Source organism: Corythoichthys intestinalis, chromosome 7 (genome assembly GCF_030265065.1).
Source record: "Corythoichthys intestinalis isolate RoL2023-P3 chromosome 7, ASM3026506v1, whole genome shotgun sequence".
Taxonomy (NCBI): Eukaryota; Metazoa; Chordata; class Actinopteri; order Syngnathiformes; family Syngnathidae; genus Corythoichthys; species Corythoichthys intestinalis.
The window spans coordinates 40,166,160-40,183,307 of NC_080401.1; the positions used below are offsets into that span (position 1 = coordinate 40,166,160).

The 17,148-nt window shown below is 38.1% G+C and overlaps 1 protein-coding gene across 1 annotated transcript in view; it reads left to right on the forward strand.

The window, feature by feature from the left end:
• Positions 1-3,463: 3,463 nt before the first annotated feature.
• hcn2b (hyperpolarization activated cyclic nucleotide-gated potassium channel 2b) overlaps positions 3,464-17,148 on the forward strand; it is a 61,208-nt gene continuing 47,523 nt past the window's right edge. Inside the window, exons 1-3 of the mRNA XM_057842288.1 lie at positions 3,464-4,220; positions 6,939-7,362; positions 14,153-14,314. Of these exons, the coding sequence (XP_057698271.1) occupies positions 3,535-4,220; positions 6,939-7,362; positions 14,153-14,314 (1,272 nt within the window). The 5' untranslated portion in view covers positions 3,464-3,534. The remainder of the gene's footprint in view (positions 4,221-6,938; positions 7,363-14,152; positions 14,315-17,148) is intronic.

Genomic DNA, 17,148 nt, shown 5'->3' on the forward strand with positions numbered 1-17,148 from the left:
AGATTTGTTATGAGATACCTTAGTAATGTTATTCAAAGACTCAGCATATTAAGCATACATTGCAAGGAGGTGAGTTTTCAGTTTTTTCTTAAAATGACGACTCCTCCATTTTTGTTTCGTCAAGTCCATTCCATATCTGTGGTCCACAATGTCAAAGCCTGTAGACTTTAGCCTTCTGTTTTTCTCCAGTGATGTAATTTTTTTTTTTTTTTTCTTCTGTTAGTATATGTGTGCTGAGGAGTACAGATTGGGATGTGAACATTTAATTCACGGATGACCTGATACATTATGCAAGCGTTTTGAAAGTAGTTGTGTTCTTGCCTCAGAAGGTGGTGGTGGTGAATTTAGTTGGAGCATTGAACTCTGACCAAGTTAGGGCACGTATAACCTTTTTCTGTAGTGTTTCAAGCTTTTATAGATAGGTTGGAAATGTGTTGCACCATATATTACAATATTGTAAATGTGGTTCAAATATTTGTACAGAGTGAGAAGTGTAGAGTGGGATATAATGTCGCAGTTTGAAAAACAGCATATTTCGACAGTTTATTTGTGAGCTCAATATATATATATATATATATTTTTTTTTTTTTTTAATTAAGGTACTCATCAATATGGACCCCCAGGAATTTTGTAGCCGACTCTTTCAAAGGTTTCTCCATTATGTTTAAGCAGATTTGTTTGAATGTTTTTTTTTTTTTTTTTTTTTTTTTTTTATGGGAACGAAGCAATTTGTTTTATTGATAGAGAAAAAAAAGTAATCGTATGTAAATACCTTGACCCACAAACACTAATATCTTTGTATATTTGTCTTAATTTTATATGACTTTATGGAACGGTGGAGGGGTAGTGAATTGTTGCCTTACAAAGTAAAACTGATGTAATTTAAGCTGCTTTATGCTAAATTGGAAAATCCAGGGGACGGGTGTAAAATCACTATAGAGAATTTAATGGAGCACAAGTTTGGGAAAAAAAATATCTTGAAGAGGGAAATAAGATGTGTTCTGTATAAACACAATTTTGATGCTGACAGGAAATTTAAACAGTACATCTAAGAATATTTCCTTTTCCCAGAAGAGGGAATCAAATAAGGCCTTTTTAAGTGAGATGTTAATGTTTTAATAGGAGGTTTTTGTGTTTGGCAACTGAAATTAAAATTTCCTCTATATACTCAACACACACGTGAGTAAAACTGGAGACCATTTCACAAACAAAAACAAACTTGATTTTAACTTTGTGTAATGCATATGAAGTACAGTTCAAAAGTTTGGACACACCTTATTTGTGCGCTTTCTTTTTTTCATGACTATTTACTTTGTAAATTCTCACTGAAGGTAACAAAACTATGAACGTGTGGAATTATGTAATTAATAACAACATTTATAATACTCTAAAGTAGCCACCCTATGCTCAGATTACATTTTTTCCCCCACACTCTTGCCATTCTCTTGATGAGCTTCAAGAGGGAGTCACCTGAAATGGTTTCTGATTTCACAAGTCTGCCTTTTCAGAGGTCATTAGTGGAATTTACTACTTTATCAATGGGGTTGTGTTGCATTGAAAGAGGTGCTGCCAAACTTTTTGCCTGTACTATATACAGGGTGATTCAAAAAGAATGTGCCAAAACCATTGTGGCATATTTAAAAAAATAAAACAATAACTACCTGGACACAAGTATTGTATATAACTTCAAGTTTCTACTTCATGCTTTACAAGTGCTCAATGTGACCACCACCAGCAGCACGGACAACATCAAGCCGCAAGGGCGTAGGCTTGCATAGGGACGGTAGGGACATAACACTACCAACTTTTCAGGATGCTCAAATTATCCCCACCAACTTTTAAGCAACCTTATTTACATTATATAATGACTTGAGTTATATAGGTCATATAAATTGTCAATCCATATGTTGTAAATGACCCTCCCATTATTAAGTGAATTACAGTACTTTCATTATCTTCAGACTTACTCTGAACCCTTTTCACTCGCTGAATGTGCCAGTCCATTTTTTCCCCTCAAACGCATGTTTGACTGGCTGATGACTTGACCCCCCCCATGCGCACACACACACACACACACACCCATTCACAGCCCGACAGAAATACAACATACCGCCTCCCCCGACCCATTGAAAGGAGGGATATTAGTTTTTTTCCGCCAGCATCAGCCACTCTAAGTAATGTAAAAAGACGTCAATGTTGTGGAGGTGGGGAACACTCCACTAATTCTGCTAGTGTTACAGTGCTTCAAGTCGATTTTACTGACATTTCTTTAAATAAGAAAAACAGCTATTTGAAAATAAGTTTAACAGATTTATTATGAGCAAAAAGTTTGTATATTGAATCTTAAAAGAAAAAACTTGTCAGATATGTTCTTAATTCAAGAATATTGTTCAAAACATTATTTGAAAGAATTTTCTTCTTGATTTATGTGAAAAATCACCAAATTTTAGATGTATGGGCTCAATCCGAACAAATAGTAATATTTACTTTAAGTAAATGGAAGAATCTGACACATTAATCTAACTAGCCTTTAACACAAATAAAAGACGGAGAAAATTATTTGTCTAGATTTTTCAAAAATTATCAGATTAAGACGTTATAAATTTGCAGTGTGAAAGTTAGTATAGGTCAATACAGATTTATTTTGCATTCATCATTTAGCCTATCAATTAATTAGGTTCATATTGGTGAGAAATGTAGCCCTGACCCCCATTCACCAAATATGTTCGGTCTTATTAATGTCCCGTCCCCAGCAAAAAGTGTACATGCAGGTTTTGCTGTTACTGTATATCGTCCCTACCCATATAAAGACCAAACCTACGCCCTTGTCAAGCCGACATGACTTTTAATTTGTTAAAATTACTTGTTAAAAATACTTTAATTCTAATTCTGAATAGAAAATAAGTGTTTCAATGATTTTAAAATGAATAAATGCGTGATGATCTTGGCACATTCTTTTTGAATCTCCCTTTGTAATGCGACTTTAAAATTTCGTTAATCATCCAAGGGAAATAACAACATACAAAAAAAAAACAAAAAAAAAGACTTAACAAACACATGCATTTTACATGAAGAAACCCTCTTCAGAGAGTAAAATACAGTACTGTACTAGAATACTATACTGCCTTTTTATTCCAATTGTTTTCCACTAGATGGCAATATTTAGCGGTAGATGTGATAGGCGAACACGTGTTGGTCCATTGACAACATCAGGCTGGGCAGACCGAAACATTTGGTTTTGGATTCGAAAATTAAACATGTGCAGATAAAAATAGTTACGTGATATTAATATTTCAAATTGTTTTTTGCACAGTTGCCAAGTCACCAATAAGTTACAATACGTGTGAAAGTATATTTGTGTGTAATTGCATGATATAGTCTAAGTGTGTGTTGTTACTGTTGAATCCGTGTGTTCTTGTACGTTCGTGCGCGCATGTGTTCCAGCGATCGGCGAGGAGGAGACCAGTTTCTCACACCAGGCGCGCACCGCTCAAGCAGCCAAGGGATGTTCACCTTGGCGGAGGTACCCGCACTATGAAGAGACGCGCGCCGGGAGGAGGCGGGGTCGCCAAAAAGTCCAACAATAACAACGAGCTCTTGCTCCTGAACGACGAGCCCTCCTCAGAACCTTCTGGCACCATTGGCGCAGCTTCGGCTCGGTTCTTCCAGAGGGATGCCCGGGGCTCGGTGGGATCGGAGACTCCCGCGTTAGGACGCCAAGCCGGCGGCATGATATGCAACAAGAACGGCGACTGTCGAAGGGAGCCCACCAGCTCCGGGAGCCTCTCATCACTCATATCCCGACAAGAGAAGCACGCCGATGGGGGTGTAGAGGCCGTAGAGGGCGGCAAGGCAGCGAGCATGGACGGGTCGGCGGTGTCGGACGGACCCGGGGCGGAGGTCAAGAGCGCCGCGGGGATGGAGAAAAAGGACTCCCGGGTGTCTTTCTCCAACGCGCCGGGTGGTAGAGGGCACACCCCGACTCAACTGTCCAGGAAATCGTCCACAAAAGCGACGGAGGACGGCTCCCTAATCGTGGCCGACGATGGCGAGCCCAGCCGGGGCCAGACGTACATGCAGCGGCAGTTTAGCTCCATGCTTCAGCCCGGGGTCAACAAGTTCTCCCTGCGGATGTTCGGCAGCCAGAAGGCAGTGGAGAAAGAGCAGGAGAGGGTGAAGTCGGCGGGGAACTGGATCATACATCCTTACAGCGACTTCAGGTACAGACCTCAGTGGTCGCCAATACTTTGTAAACTTTTATTGCATCACGATCCTTGTATTATAAGTGAAATAATAACGCTATATTATGCAATGAGGTGCTTTAGAAGTTCTAGCACCAAGGACAGATCTGTCTATCCATCCTTTTCATTTCACACTTTATGCCCAACACTATGGGTCCATTCCACTACCAGTAAAACATTAAAAACTCCATAATAAATAAATAATAATAATAAAATAATAAAAACTTAATACTCCATTAAACTCAACATGTCACACTGAAATCATCTGGAGCTGAATTTCTTATTTGTAAGTGACACAATAATTATATTATCTGACTTATTTATTTTTTACATAACTGCACAAGGTTCTTAGTGAAGCCTGACGAGTGTTATGATAATAATAATAATAGTACATTTTATTTAAAGGTGCCTTTCAGGCACTCAAGATCGCCGTACAATATTTTAAAAAACAATTATACAAATTACAGACTAAAAACAGTAAAAATGAGTATAGAATGTTTAAAACAAAAAATACTAATAGATAAAAATAATTAGCAGAAAGCTACAACACAAAGAAATCAGGGATTATTATGGAAAGGCGAGTCTGAACAAGTGAGTTTTGAGTTTGGATTGGAAAAGAGGGAGTGAGTCGGTGTTCCTGAAGTCTGGTGGTAGTGAATTCCAAAGCCGGGGAGCAGAGTGGCTGAATGCTCTGCTCCACATGGTGCTAAGGCGAGCGGGGGGCAGACGGGTGTATGGATATGAAGGACCTGAGAGCATGGGAGGGAGTTGTAATATGGATATGTAATAAGTCAGACAGGTATGAAGGGGCAAGGTTGTGGATGGCCTTGAATGTGAGGAGGAGAACTTTGACAGGATGCGAAAGTGGACCGGAAGCCAATGGAGCTGGCGGAGAACCGAAGTGATGTGGTGGATGAATGGGGTACAAATTATGATGCAAGCAGCTGAGTTCTTGACCTGTTGGAGTTTATTGAGGGTCTTTCGAGGGAGGCCAAAGAGGAGGGAGTTTCAGTAATCCAGGCGGTAAGTGACAAGACTATGAACCAGGATGGTAGCAGAACGGGGGGTGAGGGACGGCCAGAGGCGGTTGATGGTGCGTAGGTGGAAGTGGGCAACCAGGATAATATTATTGATTTGTGAATTAAAAGAGAGTGTACTGTCAAGGATGACACCCAGGCTCTTGACTTGAGGGGAAGGCGTAACAGTGGAGTTGTCGATGGTGAGGGAATGGTCATGGTATTTGGATATGTTATCCATCCATCCATCCATCCATCCATCTCAACCAATCAATATTTCAATCTATTGATCCATCTTTCTATTATTTGTAGTGCTGCAACAGTTAATCGATTAACTTGAGTATTCGATTAGAAAAAAATATTCGAATTAAATTTTGTTGCTTCGAGTATTCGTTTAATTAAAGTGGCGTTGTAATGGTTGATTTTGAAAGTGTTTGCATTTAGTTTTATTGATAAGGGTGGATACACCGCCCTCTGGTCTGCCTCTTTTCACACGGCTGAATCCAACTGCTCCCTGTTAAGACCAAAGTAAGCAAAGTTTTAGTTTGAGCTAATGTTTTTTTAATGCATTCATAATTTAGATTATAGGTATATTTAGCAATTTTTTTGTGGGAATATGTGTCTGAAGCATTTGTTAAGAGCATTGTTAAAAAAAACAAAAAAAAAAAACTTTAGCATTTTATAGCATTTAAGCTAGCAGACTTTTTCTATGTAAGTTAGCCAATTGTTCTTTTGTTGCACATAGATCCTCATTAAAAATGTATATATATATATATATATAACGTTTGAGGCTCAGCTCAGATATTTTAATTTTTCATGTTCCTTATCCGATTACTCGATTATTCGAACTAACCAGTCCATCGATTAATCGACTACTAAAATATTCGATAGCTGCAGCCCTAATTATTTGCACTTCTGTATCAACAGCTATTCTTCTGTCCATATATCCATTATCTATCTTGCTTTGGGTCTTTATATTTCTCGCTTTTCTATGTATGGACTAATTACAACTGTCAAAAGAAACTAATGGAGTGAAATACTTAAATGCATTTTAATACTTAAATAAGTAATGAACCTGACATTTGTGGACCATTCCACCGAAACTTGGGTCAAAATTTAAACGGAATTTTCAGTTGTCATGATTATGCTTTTTTCAAGAGTTGCAAACATATTTCAAATCTGATCAGAATTACTCAGATTATCAAATTTTCTAGAAATTCAAGATAGTAAGATAAAGCGGCCAAAGAAGCCATAACGCGCCTTTGCCTTTCAAAGGTCCTTTGCAAGCGTCCTGTATTCATTTAAAGAAATTCTGAGCTTCATTTTGACCATCCATTAAAAATTAGCTTCACTATGAAAGTTTCTCAAAAACGAACAACTTGGAGTTGATGGATCTATGTACAAAAGCACAGTTAAAATTGGAACTTCTAAGATGTATACCTTGAAATGAACGTTTTTGAGGTGACAGATATTCATAAATCTTTTCGAAAATATTTGGATATTTCCTCCAGAGGGCGTAAGATCTCATTTTGTCATTGTTTTAGAAGCATCTGCTATCTATGGAATGGCTTACATTTAATGAATTGCACTCATAGTGAGTTTGATTTCAATTTTCAATTGTACATATTGCTATGTCTTATCACTTTTGAGTTACTGGATTGTGTATGATTGTTCAACATAGGTTCTACTGGGACTTCACTATGCTCCTATTCATGGTGGGCAACCTTATTATCATCCCGGTGGGCATCACTTTCTTCAAGGACGAGACCACCACGCCGTGGATCATCTTCAACGTTGTGTCTGATACCTTCTTCCTCATGGACCTGGTGCTCAACTTCCGCACGGGCATCGTATTCGAGGACAACACCGAGATCATCCTGGATCCCAAGATGATCAAGAGGAAATACCTGCAGAGCTGGTTCGTGGTGGACTTTGTCTCTTCCATTCCGGTGGATTACATCTTTCTCATTGTGGAGAAGGGCATCGACTCTGAGGTGTACAAGACGGCACGAGCGCTCCGAATCGTGCGCTTCACTAAAATTCTTAGCCTGTTGCGCCTGCTGCGTCTCTCCAGACTCATCCGTTACATCCACCAGTGGGAGGAGGTAAGAACCAAGGAAACGTCATATAATGAATTCAGTTAAATTTTTGTGAGAATAGTTGGACTTTTGCCAGAAGAAAAGTTTATGCGATTACAATAAAGCTGTAAAAGATTACCAGCATAATCAGCCTGGCTGCTGCTGTCTCTTAGACCGTACTTACCCTGAGCTGCCTGGTGATCCTGAGCACACAGTTGTCGACAGTTACTTAAAATAACCTTGGGTCAATCAGCCACATGTTGCTTCACTCTGACCAAAAACAAACACATCATCAGATTGCATGTACAATAGCAACCTTCTTGTGTAAAGTTCCATTACAATTCCTAAGGTGGTGTGTACTGTTGCTACATAGAAAAACATCTCCCAAATTCTGTCCCTCAGATGAATGAACATTTACCTACTGTATGTCACCCACTGTTATTAGTAAGACTCATACTGTAAATGGATGTCAAGTCACTGCAACGGTGGATGCTATACTGGATATTTCGTCTAGTCTAGTGGAACAACAGAGTTTTTGTGGAGATATTTAGATGTTTAAGGGTCCCATGTTGTGGCAGAAATGTGAAATCTTGTGAATAATCAATGCTAGTCCTCCCAATTAAAATAGAGTGGACGTCTATCGCCATTATTTACATCCAATGAGTTAAGAAATGTATAGAACTACCGTAATTTTCACACTATAAAGCGCACCTGACTATAAGACGCCACCCACCAAAAACGGCATTTGTTCATAGATAAGCCGCACTGGGCTATAAGCCGCAGCGGTCCTCACTGTATTATGGGATATTTACACCAAAAGATAATAACTGGTAACACTTTATGTGACAGCGGCATCATACGGCTGTCATAATACCAAATGAACCACCATGAAGCTTGACTCAATTGGCTGCAAAGCTTCATTGCTTCAAGAAGCTTCCTTTGGCCATCACTGCTCCCTTCGGGGACACAGTCAACCTCTGCTGCCACCTGATGTCAACACTGTCGTTGTCCAACATGCCTCCTAGGATGCATTGCAGCGCTCCAGATGTAAATAACAATCAAAAGTCATTTACTGTGCTGATTATTTCTTCAGTTACTCTTCCAATTGTTTCATTAATTGCTAGTTATAGTATGTGGTAACACTCACTGACAGTGGTGCCATAAGACTGTTATTAAACGATCATAATTATGACATGACACTGTCACAAGCATTAATGAATGCATATAACAGATGTCCTTTAGTGTTATCCGGCAAATGATCTCACTTTTGGATGGATGTAAAAGATCTGAGCTGGACATAAATGTAGTAACATACTTTGCCGGATGACATCTGTCATAAACATTCAGTAATGCCCATGATATTATCATGTCATAAATATGACGGTCTTATGATGCCGCTGTCAAATAAAGTGTTACCAAATACCATAACTAGCAATACATGAAACAACTGGAACAGTAACTAAATAAATAATTAGCACAGAACATGAATTTCGATTGTTATTTACATCTGTAGTGCTCCAATGCATGCTAGGAGCCATGTGTTACCTATTAACCCAAATAAAAATAAAAAAATAAGCCGCACTAGATTGTAAGCCGCAAGATTCAAAATGAAATAAAGTAGCGGTTTATAATCCGAAAATTACGGAAATCAAGAACAAATCGGTCAACATTATACTGGATATCAAAATGTATATATAATAATTGTAAAAGTCACAGAAAAATAACGACCTTTTATCTAGCCTGTTTTATGTAATATTTACTTAAGACTATTCTTTAGGTAATGTGGTCGTGGAGGGGGCATATTATTAACCCACAAATGATTAGCTACAGCACTGGGCTGAGCTACAGTCACTGCCTTGCCTGATTCAAAAGACGTGGGACTAGTTGCAGTGAAACGTACGTCGTTGATACAGTGGCGCCTCCAGAAATTTTTCATAGGGGTGGCCCGATAGTGCTACTTAAAATCTTGGGGTGGCACACCAAAACCTAAAAGCCATAATAATTTCAGGTTTTTATTATGTTGTTGCAGTAAAAAGGCCAGTAGAAAACTATCAGAAAGCCTAAAGGACACGCCCACCGATATACTTTGGTGTAATGTGTTATATTTAATGTACTGCTGCAACAATTAATCGATTGACTCGAGTCATTCAATTCGAAAAAAGTTTCGAATTAAATTTTGCATCGTGTATTCGTGCGTACAGTGTTTGCATTTAGTTTCATTGATTCGGGTAGATACATTACCCCCCAGTGGCAACAGTGAATATGACATAACTCATTTCACATGGCTGAATCCAGTTGCTCCCTGTTAAGACCAACATAAGCTAAGTTTTTGTTTGAGCTAATGCTTTTTTAATTAATTAGTAATTTAGGTAATAGGTATATTTAGCCATTTTTGTGGGAATATGTGTTTGAACCATTTGTTGAGAGCATGGTAAAAAACAAACAAAAAACAAACAAAAAAAAACGTTAGCATTTTATAGCATTGAAGCTAGCAGACTTTTGCTATGTAAATTAACCAGTTGTTCTTTTATTGTACTTAGATCCTCATTTGTTTATTTTTTTTATACCGTTTAAGGCTCAGCTCAAGTACTTTATTTTTTCATGTTCCTTATCCGATTATTCGATTATTCGAACTAACTAGTTCATCAATTAATCTACTACTAAAATAATCGATAGCTTCAGCCCTAATTTAATGTTACTAATGATTTAATATGCATAGTCCATAGCACTCCAGTCAACAATTTGAGTTCCACAACAATTCTGTTTTATTGTGTTATGTAAATATTAGGCATAAAGTGAACTTTTAACAAAAGAGAGGTGGTCAGTGGGGTGGCCAACAAATTTATTGGGGGGCCGTGGTGGACACCCCTGGCCACCCGCTGGTGGCGCCACTGCGTTGATATATTCTTCAATTCACCATCAATCAGTGGTCCACATGCTGTGGAATGCGCGAAGACAGGCGACAGAGCTCGACTTCCGAGACGCGAAGCTGATTCGCTTATAAGAGGGTGTGCACACTTTTGCTACTACATACCTTAGTTTTTTCCTCCTTTTTTTGCAGTGAAAAAGTGCAGGTTAGAGGTCCCAAAAAGTTTTGAAAAGTTTTCAAATGATCCTAGTGTTAATTTTATTTCCTATGTCACAAAATCCTTTCATTTAAATATTGGTGTATAGAATTTTTATATCCACTGTAATTAGCCTTGAAGCCATATCCACTTATGCAGTACAGTAGCGAGATGCATCATTATGCTACATAAACACAATTAACCCCAGTGCACTGTGATTGTACGTGTGTATGCTTGCGCGTGTTTGTTTAAACATAAATCACATCCCTTCTTTTTTAGGCTAACCGAGCTGCTTCAAATCACTGAAAACAACCACACAGTCTTTTAATTACCGAGCTGTAATTTGAGCAAGGGGAGAAGCCTAATTAGTGTCTCCATCGCAAGCAAACAACCATATAAACCTCAGAGATGCATCACACCAGCTCGGAGAGCTGAGGTTACACACAAAACATGATATCATAAGAAAAATATAAAAATATTTAACTAAAAAGGCATTTATTTGACATACAAACTCAAACAAACAAAATGTTCATAGTGCTGTATTGCACGATATTTTGGAAAACTTTTAATTCTAGAGAATAATGTAGGGGACAATATGTGAGAAAGTTATAGTTTTTACTGTAATAAAGTACAATAGGAGGAAAAAACTTATTTATAAGAAATTATATTACAAAAATGCAATACAGAAATAGCAATACAAAAAAAGCCTTATGAGTGGTTGTAGTACAAAGAAGGAAAAAAATTGAAACAAGTTAATACTACAGAATACAAGAGGTCCTTATTTAATTTTACAAGTAGAGTGAATCCCTGCATATTTGCGGTTTCCATATTTTAAAAATATAAGTCATAATTTTGCCTTAAAGGTTATAATTTAAAGCTGTAGAATACTGTATGGTTCAATCAAAGACTGGAAATAATCAAGATACTAGAGATACAACTGTTATATTTTGATATTGAATCGCTTAATTTTTATTACTGCGCACCATATTTCTAAGAGAGCTTAATGTAACAGTCTGTGTATGTGCATGTGTGCGTGCACGTGTCTGTGGTTTGTCCGAGCGATAAGCATTGTCGGGAACAGGTTTAACAATTTCCTAAGGCAGGAAGCTCTATTCACATCAGCTCTACACTCAGCTGCAGGGAGGATGCTTTTGTTTCAGTGACGGAATGTGTGTGTGTCAGTAAAATATGGTTGTAATTGAAATTTTTCAGACGAGGTTGCCTTCATGTGATCAGATAACACAACTTGGGGAAGCAGCATGTGGCTCCTCACTCTAAATTTAGTTTTAGATTTTCTAATACCTGTGATGTGATCCGATCTTTGTCAAAACGAAACAGATGAAAATACAGTGTCTGTGTCTCTCCTTTAACTAAAACCACCCAAACATTTATAGGTTTTCATATTTTAGTGAGGATAGCTTGCAAACAATGACAGAAGGGGGAAAAACAAGTAAGTGAACCCTCTGCATAAGGAGACTTAAAGAGCAATTGAAACCAATTTTTTACCAAACGTTTTAAGTCAGATGTTCAGTATGTCCAATCACTTATAAGTGGTTTAAAGTTGTCCTGCCCACTATAAAACACACACCTGGTAAGAAACGTCTTGATGAGAAGCATTGTCTGATGTACATCATGGCTCGATCAAAAGAGCTGTCTGAAGACCTGCGATCAAGGATTGTTGATTTTCATAAAGCTGGAAAAGGATGCAAAACTCTAAAAGTCTGGATGTTCATCAATCCACAGTCAGAGAAGTTGTCTACAACTGGAGAGAGTTTGGCACTGTTGTTTTCCTCCCAAGGAGTGGCCTTCCATCAAAGACGATGCAGAGGGTTCATCACAGAATACTCAGAGAGGTAAAAAGCAACCCTAGACTGTCTGCCACAGACTTACAGAAACCACTGCAGCAGTCCAATATCTCTGTGCCTACATCAACTATCTGTAAAACTGTGGGCAAGAATAGTGTTCATGGTAGGAGTCCACGGAGGAAGCCACTGCTGTCTAAAAAAAACATTGTTGCTCGTTTAATGTTCGCAAAAAGGCACTTGGACACTCCACAGAAGTTTTGGCAAAATATTTTGCGGACTGATGAAACCAAAGTTGAAATGTTTGGGAGTAACACACAACGTCATGTGTGGAGGAAAAATGGAACAGCTCACCAACATCAACACCTCATCCCCACCGTGAAGCATGGTGGAGGGAGCATCATGATTTGGGGCTGTTTTGATGCCTCAGAGCCTGGACAACTTGAAATCATTAATGGAAGAATGAATTCAAACGTTTATCAGGATGTTTTGCAGGAAAACCTGAGGCCGTCTGTCAGACAGTTGAAGCTAAAAAGAAGATGGATGCTGCAACAAGACTATGATCCAAAACACAGATGTAAATCAACTTCAGAATGGTTTCAGAAGAACAAAATACACGTTCTGGAGTGGCCAAGTCAAAGTCCAGACTTGAACCCCATTGATATGCTGTGGCATGACCTATAGAAAGCGATTCATGCTAGACATCCCAGGAATCTGACTGAATTACAGCAGTTTTGGAGAGAAGAATGGGCCACGATTAGTCCTGATCGATGTGCCAGACTGATCTTCAGCTACAGGAAGCGTCTAGTTGAAGTTATTGCTGCCAAAAGGGGGGGCCACAAAATATTAAATATGATGGTTAACTTACTTATTATAAAATGGGTTTCAATTGCTCTTTAAGTCTCCTTAGGCAGAGGGTTCACTTACTTGTTTTTCCTCCTTCTGTCATTGCTTGGATACTATCCTCAATAAAATATGAAAACCTATAAATGTTTGAGTGGTTTCAGTTAAAGCAGACACTGTTTTTTCATCTCTGTGATTTTGATAATTATCAGATCACATTTGATCGTGATTTTATGCAGAATTGTGAGAAATTGCAAAAGATTCAGATACTTTTTCATACCACTGTAACTTCTGACCCGGATTATAGTGTGAGACAGACACATAACCACTTTCTGTTCTCACGGGACAATATATGTCGATTTGTGACTGCTTGCCTTAATCATGTAAGGAGATCTCTCAGGTCTCCTTTTCTACTGTAAAAGTCATTGGACCTTGAGGTGCTACTAAGAGTGTGAGAAGCATGCTGTCTAAAAATAGAAATAGTACGAGTCTGGAAATTGCTATAAAATCAAAGATACACAATGCACGTAAAATTAAACATTACAAAAGAGTAACTTTTTTGCTTTTCCAAATTCTACATGTAAATTACGAGAGATGCATCGATACCACTATTTTAAACAGGGTACTATAACCTTTGAATACTCGCCAACAACAGGTACTTATACTAGAAATGCCACTGCCTTGAAAATGTACTGAAGGAATAATTTTATTAAGCAATATAGTTCATGTTTTATGTTAACAAGTTACCATGTTAAAATGTGATTATTTTGAAATGTACGTACCATATTTGAGACATGGAATTTATCAATTTATAACAAGATATAACAAGATACCTTTTTCCGTTTTGGCATTTTACTAATAAGAAGAAAAAACACTAAACAATTAACATCAACAAATCCTATATTTTAAATGAATAACTTAATAACAATATTATTCCAAATTTAAAATATTCATTATTCAAAACACATCCGCTGCTATCTTTCTTGGTGAGCATAATGTTTGACTTCTATAGACGAAATGTAGTCTGCCATAGCAGCAAATAACATTGAAATCTGGTTTGTCTACCCGACAACATCCATAAATGAATAATTGACTTGCTCCCTTCAGATATTCCACATGACGTACGACCTGGCCAGCGCCGTGATGCGAATAATCAACCTGATAGCAATGATGCTGCTGCTGTGTCACTGGGATGGCTGCTTGCAGTTCCTGGTTCCCATGTTGCAAGATTTCCCTTCTGATTGCTGGGTTTCCCTCAACAAGATGGTGGTAAGTAAGAATGGGACAATACACTTAAACTTACTAAATACACTAAAAATCATGGAATTCTGAACACAGTTGTCCTCTTGGGCTTCAAGACCACTTGATAGCACAATAGATCAGATGAACCACCATGAAGCTTTTACCAATTAGCTGCAAAGCTTCAGTGCTTCAACAAGCTTCATATGGCCATCAGTGCTCCTATGGGAGAGACAGACAACCTCTGCTGCCACCTGTTGTCCACAGTTTTGTCATCCAACATCCCTAATGCCTCCCAGCATGCATTGCAGCGCTATAGACGTAAATAACATTTAAGGAAATCTTGGACTTAAAGAATTGTAGGCTCTAATAAGCCACAACTGCTCTCTTTTACTAAAATATGTATTAAAAACAGATAAAATATTGCCATTGATTTAAAAATCTGTAATATTTAGTACATGTTTTGACCTACAGAGGGTGCCATGTTTTTAAACCTGCAATGGACGCTCGGGGTGATGACATAGATTGTCACTGTCACTCGACAAATACTATCGGGTTTCTGCAATTCCTTCTACGCGGCGAAACGTCCAACACATGCGGTCATTGGTTAAAAGCGGCAATTACTTACTATTTGTGTTTTTATTGAGTCTTTTATTACCTTTTCATTGTGTTCAGTGTTTCCCTCTCATTCTTTTAAGCATTGTGTTCTCTTGCAGATTGTCGATCTGTTGACCACATTAGTCACGTAGCATATTTAAAGCACCCTTATTTGATATTACTATGTTTAAGTATTTTCTTGAGGCATCTTTATGTTCTGTCTGTATGCATCTAAACAGAAGAAGCTCAAAGCGCACGGTAGAACTTTGGGTGTCAAATTCGCCTCTTATAGGACGTTTCGCCGGTGTAGCACATCTTGGCAGAACACAGTTTTTTTTTTGTCCTACTCTCGTCACTTCTCATCCCGTCTTTCCTGTTCAATTTGCTTTTGCTGCTCGTTTTGTGAAATATCAACAGTGCTGTCATGTTTATTAATATTCCGCTCGGGTTCAAATTAAAAGGGTTGAACAGATGACATGTTTATGGTGCTAGAGTCATACTCTGGAAGCCCGGCAGCTATTGATGTCACCGCCCTGCGACATCAATAACAATGGCGACCTATTAGTTAAACTAATTTTACAAATTGTATAAAAACTAGGGCTGTCAAACGGCTAAAATTTTTAATCGAGTTAATCACAGCTTAAAAATTAATTAATCGCAATTAATCGCAATTCAAACCATTTCTATAATATGCCATATTTTTCTGTCAATTATTGTTGGAATGGAAAGATAAGACAAGACGGATATATACATTCAACATACTGTACATAAGTACTGTATTTGTTTATTATAACTATAAATCCACAAGACAACATTAACATTCTTTCTGTGAAAGGGATCCATGGATAGAAAGACTTGTAATTCTTAAAAGATAAATGTGAGTACAAGTTATAGTAATTTTGATAGTTTGTATATTGTGACTAAATATTGCCATCTAGTGTATTTGTTGAGCTAAACTTAATGTTTGAATAGAGTATTATTTTACATAGCTATTTTGATTGGGAATGCCAGATCTCTTTGCATTGAGCGCGTTTGTTTTTGTGAACATTATTTTATTTTTTGAGAGATAGGAATATTATTTTTGTTGTGCTTTCACTAAATGATACTGTAGTGACTTAAATGTTCTTAACTGCCCAAATGCATGATGGGAATTTGAGCAACCATGAGTCACAGTGGTTGCTGCAAATGGTATATCTTCTCTGCGTTGAGTACAATACATGTTTTTAAGAAAAGATCATCTCCAGTTAGTCATCCCCATGTCGCTTGCCACAATAGCTATAACAGTTGTGGAAGAGATGCCACTGCTTATTCCATAAAATAGCGCGGCTCCAATAAATCCCTGCGATACCAGTTCGCCCTTGGTAATTGGCAGTGCTATAGACCGGCGATTCATGTTGGCTTGTTGTCGTCGGTTGGCTCGGTTCGTCCGATTTTCTCCTGTGGAAGACGGCGGCGTACATATAAATACCAAGGGGCGTTGGATGGCTTCTTGTGGGTACTTTTATTAACAAAACAAAAGCATGTGGGGGACGCAGCACTTGAGCCTGCGCTAACTGCGCACTTTCTCTACTCTCTCGCTCGACTACTTTCTTATTCACTGCTCAATCTGACAATGCCGGTCACATTGAAAATAACAGCTGCCCCCATGGCGGGTGCCGGTAACACCTGTGTCCACTCCACTTGCTTGTCTCTGCCCTTAGCTCTCAATATACTTCAAACAGCGCCATTGTAGTCTGTTCGCGGCAATGCTTGAGTGGGTCGTTCCGCGTATGCGTCAATTGCGTTAAATATTTTAACGTGATTAATTTAAAAAATTAATTACCGTCCGTTAACGTGTTAATTTTGACAGCCCTAATAAAAACGAAAACATCAAGAGGGGTTTCAATATCAAACTATTTTCACTCATAAAACATTCATCATTTAAGAACTAGAAGTCTTTCCATCCGTTGATCCCTTTCAAACTAAATGTTCTTTGCTAATTATTCTCAAGTTACTGTTCTAGTTGTTTAGTGAGTTTCTAGTTATGCTATTTAGTTTGTTCTTATGTGACAAAAAAAATGTTTTGAAAGCATGAATTTGAATGACCTTTGATTTAAAGGGCTCTTACATACTTGTCATTATTTGTGAAAGTGGTTGGAAGCCAGTTCTTCTGCTTACACAATATTAACGGGAATTGTTCCTCCGTGCCAAATGAGCGCCACAAAATGACTGTGGCAACTCATGATGAAGTTGCTGGGATAGTAAAGGGATTTGACTGAACTGTTTAA